The following is a 17377-nucleotide window of genomic DNA, read 5'->3' on the forward strand; positions in this document are numbered from 1 at the left end:
AACTCAGCTATGGTCTTTTTATAAAGATTTTCAGTGTTAACCTGAGACAATAATGTTTGTTATTTCTCCCATTTCTTTTTAGAAGAGGAAGTCCTTCATTTTTTTTCCTACCCTGCATCCCAATCTTTGATCTCAGAAACAGATTTTTCTGCACTGTTTTCCAGCACAGGTAATTGGAAACAAGCTTCTCAGTCATGCTATTACTCACTTTCTAAGGTTGTCTATGGAAGATCTGAAAGATCTGTTGTCTCCAATCCCTTGAACCCAACTTCCAATATTACAGTATCTGGGGGGACCAAAATGGAGGGGAGGACCATGCAGGAATCCAATCCAGCAGAGTTTCATGTAATCATATATATCTTTTGGCAAAGAGATCTGAAAATATGGTGCTTCTACTGGCCTCCCACCCCCAAACTCTGCCTCTCCATCAACAAAAGAGGAGCAAGTATAGGAGCCCAACTAGAGTATGAGGCAAGAGCAGCTGGGAACCACAGTTGGGAGCAAAGTAGGTCTGTGGTTCACCTACCTCCATCTCTCACTTGCGGGGACATGGATCACCGCCTCCTTGGGAGCAAAGGAAGGAAAGGAGGAGGGCAGTGAACGAACCATGGCTCCTGAATCCCTTAAGGATATTATAAAGTATTATAAAACTGACATTAGGAAGGGGAACATCTTATTGGCTAAGGCCATCTGATTGTGCAAGTGTTCAGAATAATTACAAAGGTCCGGGCAAGAGCTAATTTGCCAACTTTGAGGTGGTTATGCTCCTAAAAATGGAAACAAAGGGAACCTTCAATTATTTAAAAAAAAACCAAAACAATAGTATAATGGGCGAAGCGCTCAGAAAATTAAGTGTCTATCTCTTTATGAATTAAATTGTCCCCGTCACTCTAATATCTGAATGCCTGCATCCATCATATCTTCTGCACGTACCGTGCCAGTTTTGTTTCTAATATGTGCACATTTCATGGAGCAGACAGAAAATGATCAGAGTAAAATCATTTACCATATAATTATTAATATTACTTCAGAAAAATGCACTTCCAAGTACACAAAAATGAGCGGGTGGCATCAGAAAGCTGCTTTCAGTATACCGCAGACTACTCAGTGCTTTCTTCCATTATTGCTATGGAGACTATTGATTAAACACAAACCACTGCAAGGTAAGTGAGATAACAAGAAACTTTTGAATATATACTTCTGGAGGGCTGAAATTCAATGTTCCTTCATCTTATCAGAGGTGATTTAAGATGGAGAGACAGACAGGAAGACAAACATATGCAGAAATTATTTAGTGTTGGTAATCCTGCTCCATTTGCAGTACATGGAGTAAGAATTTATATTTGTTAATTTTTAAACAAACACATTTGTAAAATATCACGGGCTTTGAGTGTAATAGCTAGCTAGACATGGATTTCTCCTTCTCGTACTCAGAATAAAGCAGTTAATTTTTGCAACTATTTTCAAAAATCAAATTATTTCCACATATTCAAATATTTTAGTGTTTAACAGACTAAATTCAGAGTGTGTGAGAAACACACCCAGTGCTATGGCTTACCCACTGCAAAATCATCACTGAGGACATAGAAGATTAAAGAATCATTTTTCAAGTGTTCCATGCTACCATGGCCAGACTTGTTTAAATTCAACTGAGCATTATGATTGTTAATATTTGGGATCTTTACTAGAATGAAATACTGATTCTTCCTTAACATATAGTATATGACGACTTTGCTTTTTAATATGTGACACTAACATAAAAATACTAAAATTAAAAGAGTAGTAGTATGGTTGTACACATATCACACTATATATAATACTTGATTCTGCAATCATTTAGACTTGTACAAATCTGCTGTACAAGTTAAAAGTGTGCGGATTTGGATGTATGGATCAACACCACCTCAGGCACAACATATATCAAGCTGTCAGCCAAAATCTGGCACACACAAAATTAATGCGCATCTGAAAGTTTGGCTGTGTATGGTCAATCAATGTTTGCCAATCTACAGTTCAACTTTTTTTAGATATGGACTTTGAAAGTACTTTGAAAAATTAATACAAATTGACAAATATGAGAGTATATTTTCCTACATTGACTCTTTCTCTGAGGTCTGACAGGTTGCCTTCTTTTCTATATATTGCAAACTCGGGGCTCTGAAGTACAGCTTCTGAGCGGGTCATCCAACTGTGTAGTTCTGTTGTATCGACATCAAACCTGAGATATAGAGAAATAAAAGAAAATCTTTTCTTTATACATAAAACTTAAAATTAACAATCACATCAAAGTTGTTATACCAGAATTATGAATTAAATATGAAAAAAAGTGGTGACTGCCATCAGAAACAGAAGCTCTAGATATGTGGTATCTCCTGGAATGAAACCTAACTGTCAACTGTAAAACTTAGGAGCCCTTCTGTAAACTTACAAATGCTTCCTAGTTTTTTATACTAATCTGTCTACTGAACAGACAACTCCACTTTCACATCCAGGTTTCCAGACTTATGAGCTGACTTCTTTTGTAAAATATGCAAAGAATGACTTTCACAGCTAAGACAAGCTACTGTCTCAATTAGGGCTAGTCTACACTTACGAGCTGGGTCGACGCGGTGAGTTCGACTTCTCGGAGTTCGAACTATCGCGTCTAATCTGGACGCGATAGTTCGAACTCCGGAAGCGCCGCGGTCGACTCCGGTACTCCACCACTGCAAAAGGTGGTGGTGGAGTCGACCTTGGAGCCGCGGACTTCGATTCCGCGCGCCTGATCGGTGAGTAGTTCGAACTAGGGTACTTCGAATTCAGCTACGCTATTCACGTAGCTGAATTTGCGTACCCTAGTTCGACCCCGCTTCTTAGTGTGGACCAGCCCTTAGGGAGGAAGGCTTCTCTCTGGGTTAACAGATGCACTTATAGCCTTCATACCACAAAGGTTCTGATTCTACCTTCTACTGAACTGATATGAAGGATACAGGTCGGAGGAGGGAGAAAGTCTTTCCCAATTGATTTATGTTATCTCTAGTTACCAGTCACCCGACCTTTAAAAAAAATAAAAATTTAGTACCATGTGGAATTATTTTCTGTGTCCCCGCCCTCCCCCCACACACACTTTTCAGTACTTTATTTTATAGCTGTTTTTAAAAATTGATTTTATTTCTTCACTATCCCCTGCAACATTGATTCACCTATTGTCATTCAGAAAGAGAGGAGTTCAAAATGAAGGTGCATTTAGGACCAGGTTTATTACGGGCAGGGACCTAATTTGCTGCGAAGCGTGGAGGAGTCATGAAGCTGCAAGTTGATTTAGTCTCTACACCAAACGGTTAAAGATTTGCCTCCCTCTCCAGTCCTCTTGCCAGCACAGGTGGAGAAAGAATGCAAAGAGAGTCTATGTAGATTTAAACACACTGGGACCAAAGAAGCTGCTCTATAGAACCCAAAATCAAATTACTTCCGACAATTTCTCTAAATAATTCCCTGACTTTAAAATGGGCTTTTGCCTGGCATATATTTAAAAATCTGATAATTTATTGTCTTTGAAATTCTTTCCCTTAAGTAGTGTGCATACTTTGGTTTTCCAGATGCAGAATGTGTGTCTGTCATCCTCCATGCCACTACCTTAACCAAGGTGCTGTCTTTTACTCTACCTTCTGTCTGTAGCCTAACACAGCCTGGCTGTATTAAAATCTTGCTTCTTCTTACTCCACAGTATGTCAAAGATCTGACCTTTGCACTCTGTCTATACCATTTGAAATCTCATATAGGCTTTTATCATCCCTTATCTTCATTACTGCAACTCCTTTTTCTAAGCATCCTTACCTCTCTCCCTTTTACCTTACTGCTTATTAACTCCATTCAAAAGTCTTCTGCTGAGGCCACCCTCATGGTCTCTTGTTCTAACAGTCCCTCCACTGAATCAAATATAAACTTTACCTTTAAGGCAGTTCACAACTTAGTTCCTTTCTACTTACCTACTTCTGTATTTTATGACTCTCAGACACCACTTCCATTTCACCAACTCTGTCAGCCTTGATCCTGTTTACCTACTCTCCCACAAGCATCTTCACACTTTCTTCTCTGCTGGTTCTTATACATAGCATACTTTTCTGAGCTAGTCAGTAAAATCACTACCCTTTCTTCCAAATCTTTCCTCAAGACCCACATCTATTGTGATGCCTACAGGAAACTGCCAACTGCTGATAACTGCGTAGATGACCGCCAGTGACCTTGGATACCTATCATTGTTTACTTACATTTCAAAAGTCAAAAAAGTAATTGAATGACTTAAAACTATCTGTGCACATAGATACATTAATTATAGCCTCTCCTCCATGCCTATTCCTTCCAAGTGTCTTTTACACCCAGTTTGTCATGTCTTAATCTAGATTTTAACCTCCTCAGAAAAGAGACTGCCTTTACTGTGTACTTGTAAAGCACTGAATACAGAGGAGCTCTGATCCTGATTTGGGCTCCCAGATGCTATCATAACAAAAATAAGTAATAACAATTAAGAAAATATGGACAGACAGCTATCTATCCAGACATTTTGAAAGCATCATCACTGGAGATTCTGAGCCCATAAAGCTAAAGTACAATTATCTAAATCACTTTACAGTCAAATTTACATGCCTTATCTAACAAAGAAAAGCAAGGCAATTTTTAGTCTAATTATGGTTCTGATTTTCAAAGATCATTTTGTAGAAGCCAATCTTTTGTATTAAGCATTTATTTATGTGCAGGAAGTGAGGGCTATTTTACACTGTATGTAGAGGCACACTAAAATTTCAAAATCATTTGGGGATTTATGGGCATGAGCTATTCAAACTTTCACATATATAGGTTCATAACTTGAATGTCATGGAAGTGCAACCATTTTGAGCTGAGGCCCAGTGAAAATCTGTGGCTTGCAGTAGAGTAATAGGTCCAAGTACATATGTAAATCAGTGGTGTGACATTAATATAGTTTGCTAGCACTTCACTTTTGCTGTCAATGGCTGAAGATATAAAGCCGCACAATTTTAATCCATGACGACGTCTGGCTGGTTGTCAGATTGATAGCTCCTTCCAGGGGCGGCTCCAGGCACCAGCACGCCAAGCGCATGCTTGGGGCGGCAAGCCACAGGGGACGCTCTGCTGGTCGCCGCGAGGGAAGCAGGCAGGCTGCCTTCGGCGGCATGCCTGCGGAGGGTCCGCTGGTCCCGTGGCTTTGGTGGACCTCCCGCAGGCTGCCGCCGAATTCGCGGGATTGGGGACCTCCCGCAGGCAAGCCACTGAAGACAGCCTGCCTGCCGGGCTTGGGGCAGCAAAATGCCTAGAGCTGCCCCTGGCTCCTTCACCCTAAAATGGGTGACCTCAAACACCAGTGTAAGGGGACGAACAACAGGTCTTCTTAGTATATGTGACAATTCAGAGAGAAGTAGTGTAGGTAGAAAGGGCACTTCTATACAGCACCTCTGAATATTGTGTCTTGTTACCTAGCAGCTCTGTGTTCTTAGGAAACCAGGGTGCAGTACCCAGCCGGTCTGACTCACAAAAGACTTTCCCCCTCCCCAGCCTCTGCTTGAACCAAAGCCAATCTGAAGAAAGACTTACACAAAGCAAATGAAAAGGCAGTGGAAGACACACCTAAACCACTCCAGACAAGGGTGACAGGATTAAGGAAACTCCCCTAGCCTTATTTGCATCGAAGTTAGGACAGGGAGGCATCCCCATTAGCATACAGAGTGGAGAACAGAGATTCTAAAGCAAGAACCGCATGGAACTCTGGGACCAGAAAAGCAGGAAAGCACTGCCTGATGGGGAATTTCTGCTCCAGATGTCAATGAACCCACACCTGCACACACCCAGCTCAGTAGTTATCAGACCAATTCGAGTAATAAATCCTTTATTGGTATCCAAAATACTGAAGCTGCCTAATTGCATTGTGAGCTCCCTCGAAGGAACACCACCCATAGCCAGGAATGATCAGTTCCTATTCTCTAGCCTGAACAAAACAACTTTGGTATACTCCCAAGAGCCATAAATTTACCCACAAACAAACCTAATGTTCTCCCTTGAACCACTCTTCTTTCTCTACAAAAACCCCTACCCATGCTCAAGTGCTCTGATGCTTGGATCCAAAATCTGTATCAGTTCCATTCCGACTTCATCTTCTCCTGACTGATCGTGCTGAGGTCTCTGCCTGTCTCCAGCACTCCAGACCCACAGCTACCACCACCACTTGGGAACCCTGATCGATTCAAGCTTCACAGAGTGGTGAGAATCTAACTCTCTCTCTCTGTTTAGGGATAGCCTTCTGAACCTGACTTGTGTGATCAGTTAAAGTTTTCTAAACCTGACTTTTGTAATCAAATTTAATATAATAACTGTTTCGTTTTTTGGCTCCCCGTGTAGTTATTACCTGGCAATAAATAACTTTCATGATTAAGCTGGTTACTTCACTCTCTCTGCAGCAACACTCCTCATACCTAAGCTAAAGATCCCTGCAGCACCCAAAAATCCTGTGGGGTTTGCTCATCAAATGGATTACTACCAGAACAATTGTAACATGAAAGTGGGGATAGGGATGTTCTGAACCTGGGGCATATGAGGGTGGCAGCTTGGAAGTGCTGCTCAACCCAACCTGCTGAGTCCAGGGGCATATAAAGGTGACAGATTAAAAGTGCTGCTCAACCCAGACTGCTCATGAATACTTTATTCCAGTGCAGTGCCCATGGCATATGAGGGTGACCGCTTGGAGGTGCTGTTTGACCCAGCCTGCTGAGTCCAGGGACATATAAGGGGTCAATTTGGGATTGGTGATTAACCCTGTCCTCTCAGATGCTCTCTTTAATGTGTGTGTATATGTTTGTCTGATTCTGGGGCTAGAAGAACCCAGCCCTGGGGAACCTAAGTCCTGTAGGATAGCTCCATTTGGAGGGAACTTGCAGAAGGGAGAAGTAGAGCTCCGTATGAGAACACAAGTGACACAAGCAGTACGTTGATAGAAGTACAGAAACCCCCACCTAGAAGAGTAATCCTAATAAATGAGTATACTCCAAAGTAACAGGCAAATCTGGTAACAGTCTGTGTAATCCAATGGCGAGTGAGTGCTATAGATCCCCCTCTGGGGCACTCCATAAAGGGAATGAGTTTTTATAGTCCCCAACTAGGGAGCTTTGACTCTTTAGATAAAACTATTTAAGCTCTTGCTTTTAGCTCTGGAGGCCCTTGGTTGAATCCTCAGTGTGTCAGCCAAATTGCTATTTCTAACTTCTTGCTCCCCCACTACATTTGTACACTTCACCCTATTTATCAGGGACTTACTCATAGTACGTCTCTCTGAATTGGCACATATATTGAGAGGACCTGTTCTTCATCCATTTCCACTGGTGCTTAAGATCACCCATTTTAGGATGAGGGAGAGATCTGACAACCAGCCAGAAGTCATCATGGATTAAAATTATGCTGCTTTATATCTTCAGCCATTGACAGCAAAAGTGAGGTGCTAGCAAGCTGTATTAATGTCACATCCATTGATTTACATATGTACTTGGACTTAGTCTACAGCAAGCCACCCTATGTTTACATCAAAATGTGATTTTGTTTGCTGCTCTTCATTAAGGTTGCCCGCACAAACACTACATAACCAAGGAACACCAGCAAAATTTCAGACCCCCTGAATCCTCCCATTTTAGACTAGCTAAGTATGGTTATATATTAGAGAACAGCAAACACTAAATCATACACAAGTGGACAAGGGTCAAACAATCCACAGAGCTGAAGATAAAGTGCTTGTCAACCTGCACACAGCTACGGTTTACACAATCTGCACCTCAGTGAAGGCCTATTTGAAACAACATATGTTAATGAAATTAACCTCTTAAAACAGTTATTTCTATTTTCTACAACACAAAATCCAAAATTAGATACTGCTGAAAATACAAAGAGAATGGATTGAAAAGCAAAGTCTGGCATAACCCCTTTTAATATATCATGAAAACATTTATTTAAAATAAAAACCTAGTTTATATGAAGAATAAAAGTATATGATTTTGCTAATGTTCACTAAATATTAAACACTAGATGGAGCAACTATACTATTTTATCATGCCTTTCCTTTCCTCAAAGGACAGACTGTCTGCTTCATATTCACAGTTTGTCATTACATCCATAATAATACTGTGACAAATAGACTTTGCATGGGAATATTACATAGAATGTACAAAGTAATTTACCAAGTGGCACAAGAAAGGCTTCTTTACACATTATTCAGGGACATTAATAATACAAATACATATAAATGAAATGTTTAGCAGCTAAAACTGGTTTGCCTTTTAAAAGCCTTAAGGGAGTAAAATATTGTTTAGAGTTTACATTATTTTTGGATCATGCACCTGACCTGCACACTCCAGAATGTGTCAATGACACCCCTCCCACTAAAATGCTGCAATGCATCATTCTATTTACTGGTTTTTTGTCTGAAAATACTCAATTATTTCTATTAACTGTTTTTACTGTATGTTTTTTACCCCAGTCGTCTGTTTTGTTTTTCTAAGGAGAGGTCATTTCTTTTTAAAGAATCTCCCGGTCACCCACAACTGAACATTTCCCATCCCTGGATCCAAACCAAATCATTCTTGGGTTATAAATTATTCAGTTAAAGGACCCCCACACCTCTCTCCAAATGTGTCTGCCCTCCACCACTTACCTAGTGGCAGGTTTCTGGGGATAAAGGGGAGACACCACAGCTTGATACCCAGAACACTTTTTTATAGCATAATGGATAGAGCACTGGACTGGGATTCAGGAGACCTGGATTCAATTCCCTACTTTACCAGTGTCCTGTTGCCACTCTGTCACTTTCCATGGGCCTCAGCTGCCCCATATGGGGATAATGATACTGACCTCCTTTGTAAAGTGCTTTCAGAACAGTGCATATAAAAGCTAGATATTATTATCACCACCACCACCACCGTTATCTCCTATCAGGGGAACAGGTGGGCAGCCAACTCCACCACAATTCATGGAGAAGCCAAGCTTCCTATTCTTCTTCCTTGAAACAGAGGCACTCAACTCATCTGCAAGGAGAGCCTGAGCTGCAGCTTCAAGATTATTTTTTTTAAAGAAACCTTCTACTCTTTTAAAAATAATATAAAATTAAAAATTTAGAAAACAAACAAACAAAAAAATCAAAAGGGAACTCTAGAATCCCCTCTACTCTTTCACCAATGCAGGTTGATTCTTCATTTTAAAGATACTTTTTTGTTTTGTTTTGTTTTTTGTGCAACCAACAATATTATATAAAGTTTTAGAAGAGTAGAAGAGAGGCTGAGTAGGCTGGGAAGTACTACTGCCAAACAACGCCACCCAAGAAAACGAACACGATTATATGGCAAATGGAGGAGAGTAACACGATATGGTTATGCACCTTCAGAAATGTCAGATAAGCATTCAATGTCTGGCTGCTTTTTTCAGCCAAACACAAACCTCTACCTCTTAAAGACTCTTTTCTAGCTCTTTCTTTTAATAAATGACCCCCTGTGAAAATTTGGTGAACATATATAGAATGGTATAAAGGAGATAAATCAAGAACATTTGTCTGTTCCCCTGGCTCATGGCATAAGAACAAAGGGGACAGTCAATGAAATGAAAAGGTGGTAAATTCTAGATTGCAGAATTCATTGCCACAGGAAGTCAAAGGGACTGGACATTTTAGCAAGATTAAATCAGAGATTGAACATTTATATGGATAAAGTATATCCAGTCATTATCCACTTGATTTTTTTGAAGGAATATTAAACCTCATGCTTCAGGGTTTAAGCCAGTCGAACTATTAGAGACCAGGATAAGACCTAATAGGGGAAGGGGAGGGGCAGAATAGCCCACACCTGTCTACTACAGGGCTCTTATAACTTCTTCTGAAGTATCTGGTATTGACCATACGTGGCCCGGGAGCTGAAAAAGATCTGATGCACTTAAGATGCCCCACGCTGTATGGCTGCTGGGGGGAAGGCCAAACTAAGGTGCCAAGATGTCAGAGTCTGCAATTGGGGACTAATTTCTCCCTGCTGCAGTTCACATGAGTGAGTGAGTGAGTGAGTGAGTGTGTGTGTGTGTGTGTGTATTTCTCCCTGCTGCAGTTCACATGAGAGTGTGTGTGTGAGTGTGTGTGTGAGCTACTCCTAAGAAAAATACACACAAAGAAATGAGATGTGTTTCCTGTGGTCACTGATCATCCTCTACCCCAAAGGTGAATCCAAGAGAATAGCTGTTTGACCAAAGATACCAAGTAGTATGGAAGCAGGTAGCAGGCCACCAGTCCTTCCCCACCAGAAGACAATACAAGGTAGGTTTGAATGGAAATGGGGCCTGGTCCTCAATCAGTTCAGATATTTTGGATAAGCATCCAACCTTTTGAGACTTCTCTTCCCTATTTGATTTATATGCATTTTCAGCTCAGTATGCTGAAGCCATATAACAGCACACTTTCCCATTTACTATAGCTGGTCTGTATAAGAGTGTATAGTGTGCTTTTACACTCTATTAGCAATGAAGTTTGCATGCTTTTTATTTTATTCCCTACGTAGGCACAGGTTAGACTTCACTGCAACCAGGAATTCAACAGCAAAAATCCTACTGACTTCAGTGGGGCCAGGATTTCACCAAACAATAATGCTGAGCAGGATACACTGTGGGATTTTGGTGGGAAACAATCTTGCTTATCTTTTGACACAACAAAACAGTAACCATTATTCTTTCTGTCTGAAACTCATTTCCCTGACTGTTTTCTCAACTTTTTCTCCAAAGCTGCTTCCTGATTAGTTCTCCTCCTCTGGCACACTCTTGTGGAGTATAAAGGAAGGAAGGGAAGAGGATATGTTAGTGGCAGTGCTACTAGAAATGCCAGAGGACAACCTCTGCCCACATGGTAACCCAACCACAGGCCATCGACCTCTCTGTACATCAGTTGGCTAATTCTAAGTTTCCTATGCATCAACCACAGGTCCTTGTCAAACAGGTAAGCCACTTAAAGGCCTTTATTGCACAGTTGCACGAGAGCCCACATAGTATTTGTCCAGGGACTATGAAGCAATAACTACCATTCATAAAAATATACCTAGAAACCAATGTAGAAAAAAGTCTGAAAACAACATAGATCACGTTAAAGATATTAAAATAATGAATACTAGATTTCCTGTTTTCACTTCTCCATACCTCAATAATATTTTCTACTATTAATTATCAAGAGACACAATACCAATGCATGGTTAATAAACATGGTCTCTGTTTCAGCAGGAGCAAAGTGCTTTAGTTTTGAGTTGACACAAACTTACCAGATCACTATTAAAAAATCATCTATTTACTAATGGAAAAGACATAGGCCCCAAGTATGTATGAGAAACCACAGTACATTTACTCTGAAATGCACTCATTCTAGCTTATCTAAAATTATGTTAGGACGTGATTTGAGGTGAAAGATACAGAATATCTCCAGGATTGTATATTAGGCTTCTATATATTCCTTTTTTAAAAAACAAAACAAAAAACATACAGAACAGAATCTCTCAAATTTGTTTTTCAGAGGTTAAACTGTAGTGATATGGCTAAGATGGCAACATACAGACAATTCCCCTCCCACCCTCAACAAACAAAAAAACAAAACAAACAAACAAAAACAAAAAAAAATCCTGGTTTATTACTGTCAAAATACATCAATAAACTACATTGTTTATTGTAGAACTGGCAACATGCCTGCAGGTTATCACAGTTTGTCAGTTCATAATTTGATAACATTTCCTGTTTTCTTTATAAATATTAACCGTTTTATTATGTATCCTTGCCAGCTTCAATACTTTAGCTAGTTTAAGAGGCCATCATTGACAAGCAGTAGTCACCTTTATAATTCTCAGTTGGTGTAATAATAGATGCTTCCATACATAAACAGTTGTTATAATCCAGCTAACATTTAACAATTATCTGCTCTGGGATAATTTCCCCAAACACTGACTTCAGCTATGTAGTCTGCATGTCCCAATCAATTCAACTCTCACTATTAGAGATCAAAAGAATGCTAATAGGAAAGAAAAATATGGACCAATACTGTGTACTTAATGGCTTGCAGCCTTGGTTCATAGCTATAAATTAGTAAAGAGGCCCAGATAACCTTGGAGATCTGCAGTATTTATGATGGGGCAGTATCCCTTGGTAACTGGTGCTCTGTTTAGTCCAACTGATGTTCTCTATAAGAACAGAAGTCCTCTTACTTCACACTGAGATTGAGAACTCCTTAACCATTCAGTTTGGAAAAAAACAAAAACAAAAAACAGAGGCAGACAGAAAGGGTAAGGTCCAAGAATCTCTCCCCCTCCCCCCCCGAAATAAAGGCAATTTTTAAAAAGTCTTTGTTTTCTCAATTTCAGAATTAAAATAATTCCAGTATTTCCTGGGATTCTCATATGTTTCTACAGTATCTAACCCAATGGGGCCTCTGTGCTGATTAAGATGTTTGGTCACTACTAAACTTTTAATAATAATAATAATGAGCACATGAAAATGAAGTCTTTAAACGGTTCAAAGAGCAGATGCAATAGCTTTGAGATTCAGTAAAGAATGCTCCATTCAGCACCGCTCATTTGATTTTAACAAGTCCATTATTAAACTAAACCAGTGGTTCTCAAACTGTGGGTCGCGACCCCATAGTGGGTCGCGATCCCCTTTTAATGGGGTCGTCAGGGCTGGCTTAGACTTGCTGGGGCCCAGTGCCAAAGCTCAAGCCCGAGGGCTTCAGCCCTGGGCAGCAGGGCTCAGGTTGCAGGTGGGCCTTTGGCTACCCTCCTCCCCTGGGTTGGCGGGACTTGGATGAGCTCAGGCTTTGGTCCCACTTCCTGGGTCCCTGTAGTATTTTTTGTTGTCAGAAGGGGGTCGTGGTGCAATGAAGCTTGAGAACTCCTGAACTAAACTAATGGATTTCATCTATCACCATTCCATTTGTCATTTCATGAATATCTAGGACCCATGAAAAGAACAACTTTCAAATATCTTCAGAAGATACTAGATGACAAAGTACAGGAAAGTTTTTCTCTAATTAACCTTGCTTTTGCATGTATGTATTAGGACACAGTGGTTTCACTCTAACAAGACAGATCACAAATATTTAGGTATATTTTATTGTCATAAAAATGTATTTTAATATTTCAGTGAAGGAATCTGATAGTACTGAAAAACATTTTGCAAAAGAAGGAACAGAATAAACATTCTCTTCAAGAATGAACTCTTAACGTGACTGCAACAATGGGACCTTTTTATTCAACAGATAAATCTATCTTGAAGTTTTATGTATCTGAGCACCTTTAGATAGGCTTGCAACCTAGTGGACTTTGAATTTCTGGACCATCTCTGAACTTCCTGTAGGATTCAGAATTATACCTGCTTATCTTTGTGACAAAAATAAGTTTTAGGTTTGCAGAGCACACACAGTACGAGAGTGTTAAATCTATTCCTTCACTTTCATCATCTACACAATTGGTAACAGAAAGCCTGATCCGATGCCAACTGAAGTAATTGGGAACCTTTCCACTGATTTCAATGAGTGTTGGATAAATTCCCTTAGTTCCACCCAAACTTGCCTTTAGTTATACCTGGGATACACAGGACAAACCCTAAAGACAATGAGATTGCATAGGTGTGACTGAGGGCAACATTTTGACTTGTAGACCTGTATTACTAACAATGATGCACAAGCCAGAAAGAATAAAACCTGATTTTCAGATTCCAGGCTGACTTTGCAGGCCTAGAATGTGATTTTTCTTTTTTAAACTAAAGGATGTTTTTTTCTCAAAGTTTTTAGCCACAACTGATGTGGAATGCCACAATGCCATTTCTAAGGACTCTTTTCAGAACAGAACACTAAGTATAGAAAATGTCATCCTTGTACTACAATTTATTACCTGTGGTGGTTCTTTGACTTAACAAAATAATATTACTTTAATATTAGCATAATACCTATTAAATATTCAGTACTATATCATAGTAATTTGTTGGAACCACTTTTACAAACTACTCCATAATCAGCCTGATAAAAACAAAGGTACTAATTAATTACAATATTACTGGCATACTGATTTTTTTTTCCACAAAAACCAACTGCCCCAAATTATGCAAACATTCAAATGACAATAGTTAATCTTTGTCGTCTTATCCAAACTTTATCACTGATCTTCCCCAACCCTTCTTCTCACCTCTTCCTAATTTCTGAATCCACTAGGATCTGCCTCTTCTTGTGTGGTGGAGGTGGTGGGAGTTCTTCTTTAGCATGCTTAACCAGGATTTGTTCTCTGGTGGTCACCATAGTTACAGTTTCCATTACAGTTGTCTGTGTTAGTGATGTCTGAGTGGCGGTGACAGCCTGTGAAATCTGTGAGATGTATTGAAACAGAGGTCACACATTGCTTGAAAGACTTCAATAAAGACTGTTTGGAGTGCCAATAGGAAATAATGAGAAACTGCTCCTGTCTGATCCCAGGTTGACCTTCAGAACAAAACAACACTGTATTGAACTCAAACCAAATTGTTTTATCTGACTCATGCTATGCGAATAAGACATCTCGGAAAGTCAATCTCAAAATCAGAAGGAATCCTAAGTAGAATGTATTTATTGATGCTTTATAAGTCATGTCAAATGAACATAGGAGAAAAAGCTAAAGCCTGTTTCATGAGAAATATATCATATTTCTGTATTTTTTCTCATGAAACAGGCTTTTTTAGCATATTATAAAATGTTACTATTCCTTCATTTTAAATATGTATTTCTTGAGAACTGACCAGGGATGTCTTTATTTGACTTTGATAAGATTTACTGCCTGTCATTCTTATTTTATTTTACTGCTTATCATAATTTTCAAATTGATATTTAATTCATAACAACTAAAACATATTTGTGGCAAAGAGCCATTAACTAATTTACAAGAAATCTTAGCTTGGAAATATTGACTGTGATGTGAGTAAATATATAACTGAATATGTTTCCATAATTAAAATCTAAGATTAATGGGCTCATAAGTCCCACTAATATTTGCAAATATAAAACTGCATATTGATCTATTGAATATGGTTTCTTTGGCCAATATATTCCAGTGTTACACAGGTCTGAAATACAGCTACATGCAAACAGGTTAGTTTAGAAATGCATGCTGCTCACTTCAGCTGGATAGGTAATGCAGAGACACTTAACTGACTTCAACAGGAGTTTTGTGTGTTTATATAGCTTTTGAAATGATTAAGCTCTTGATATTTGAACCTATTGTTGTAATAATTGGGTCTACAAATTTACCCTACTGATAAGCTCAACTGTGAAAAGTAAGTGCAAGTTCTAAAATATCACTGTAACCTATAACAACAAGGGGGGGGGGGCACGTGCACACACACACACACGCAGAGAGCGATAGAAAGACTGAATTAGTTCCAACAAAGAAAGATCTATTGATATAATTCAAGGATTCTGTTAAGATTATGCCTGGTAAGAAGAAGTGAGAGACCGGAAATCAATGACCCAGAATTGGTATGTCAGAAATTAGGCCTAATTGGTGGATAAAATAATGAGGGGAACCTTAAAATCAGAGACTTTGGGGAGAAAAACTGGTGACTGGAGCAAGCTTCACCATTATGGTTGCCACTCCCACTGTTTCCTGGGACACCTCATCTTTTTCATCCTAATCCTGAGAATGTCCTGACTAGACCAGGCCTGATGACATCACCCCCTTCACTGGCTGTGGCTGAATCCCACCACCACCAGGGAAGTAAGACTGCTACCCTGCCCCACGCATGTATCCTTTTCCTTTCCCACCTTATTTCTTTTCTCTCCCTCTCCTTTTGCCTTCTGTCTAGATGGACAAAATGATATATTTTGCAACACTGCTGTAAGCCTGTGACCAGAAAAGTAGCTAAAAGCATTGTCCTAAACAACCTGATGCTGGTACAAGTTTTCCAGGTCTCGGGCTGGCTGATAAGACTGTGCTGGGCCCTGTGTTTCTCTAGAGCTGACTTTGCAAATGAAAGTCAATGCCAGAGACAGAAGCTGCATTTTCTACTTTTGCTGTTCATGTCTCTCCCCTTCTGTGTGCATTTGTCCTAGGCCAGGTCTACAATACAGACATACATCGGTATGACTATGTTGCTCAGAGGAGTGAAAAATCCAACCCCTGCCTGGGCGGCGAAGTTATACCGATCTAACTCCCACTGCCCGCCCCATGTAGATAATGCTATGACGATGGGAGAGCTTGTCCCGCCTGCACAGTTACCACCTCTTGGGGAGTTGGAGTAACTATGCCAACAGGAGAAGCTCTTCCTTTCAGCATCTTCACTAAAGCACTAGAACAATGTGACAGCTCTGGTGCAGCTGTGCCGCTGTAGTGTTGTACATGAAGACAAGCCCTTGTATTGTTTTCTAGCAAATGGGATCAGACTTTAACAGCAGCCGCAGCAGCTCCACCCCATCTCAACTAACAACTTCTCCTTTCCCCAAAAGGGTCATTATTCCCCACCTGAGAGACTGTCAATCAGTTTTTTTTCCTCTTTCTTTCTTCCTAAAGACTCTCTCCAGCTAAAAGGAAAGAGAACAGCAAAGGATGCTGTTAAAATGAAAGACTCTCTTAATACTTCACTTTTCCAATGCTTTAGCTGTTTTCTATATCTGTAATAAAAGGTGAAAAGGAATTTTAATGCTGTGATTGCCATGGTACTAAGCAGGCTGAGCTCTCTGTATACCAAACCCCAAATACTGTTTCATATTGGACATTTTTGTGGTCATATTAACACCATTGACTCTTTGGGCCCATATATTCCATCTAAATGAATATCACTTCATGCTATTATACAGCTTCTCATTGAAGCAGGGAAATGTGCTGCCCGATCCCCCAATCAAGCAAAGGCACTTTTCTTCCTTGTTCCTGCTAGCTGATTTGTCAGGGAGTCTTCTAGTTCCAGCTTCAGTGACCAGCTGATGGTGCAAGGAGCTGGAGCAGAATATAAAAATAAGGTCTGGCAAGATGCCCAAAGTACAATTGGTGCATGAAGATCTAGGTTTTTAAGCCATGTTCATCACCTTGGTATCTGTGTTCTCCTATTCCTAGGGGCAGGGATCTATGTCTCAGTCTCCAAAAAGCTATGATGCTATATAAATGTATAGTAATTTGTTATATATTGCACAAAACTCTCTGAAGATCCCAATTAAAGAAGAGTATGTTCCTATCCCAATTATTGTCATATTGGTGTTCCCATCAGTTATAGAAATATGGCATAACAGACTCTCTTACCTTTGCCCCACCCCACTGTCTTTCCCTGTGGAAGGAATAGAGCAGGGTTTCTCAAATAGGGGTCACTGCTTGTGTAGTGAAAGCCCCTG

The 17377-nt window shown here is 39.9% G+C and overlaps 1 protein-coding gene across 16 annotated transcripts in view; it reads right to left on the reverse strand.

The window, feature by feature from the left end:
• The window catches only part of DMD (dystrophin), a 2035724-nt gene that overhangs the window by 1219468 nt on the left and 798879 nt on the right, over positions 1-17377 (reverse strand). For all 16 annotated transcript variants that reach the window (XM_039486264.1, XM_039486496.1, XM_039486317.1 and 13 more), the window contains 2 exons: positions 14217-14392; positions 2095-2218 (listed from right to left, as the gene is read on the reverse strand). In XM_039486264.1, coding sequence (XP_039342198.1) covers positions 2095-2218; positions 14217-14392 — 300 coding nt within the window. The remainder of the gene's footprint in view (positions 1-2094; positions 2219-14216; positions 14393-17377) is intronic.

This window comes from Mauremys reevesii, linkage group 1 (genome assembly GCF_016161935.1).
Source record: "Mauremys reevesii isolate NIE-2019 linkage group 1, ASM1616193v1, whole genome shotgun sequence".
In the NCBI taxonomy this organism is placed as follows: domain Eukaryota; kingdom Metazoa; phylum Chordata; order Testudines; family Geoemydidae; genus Mauremys; species Mauremys reevesii.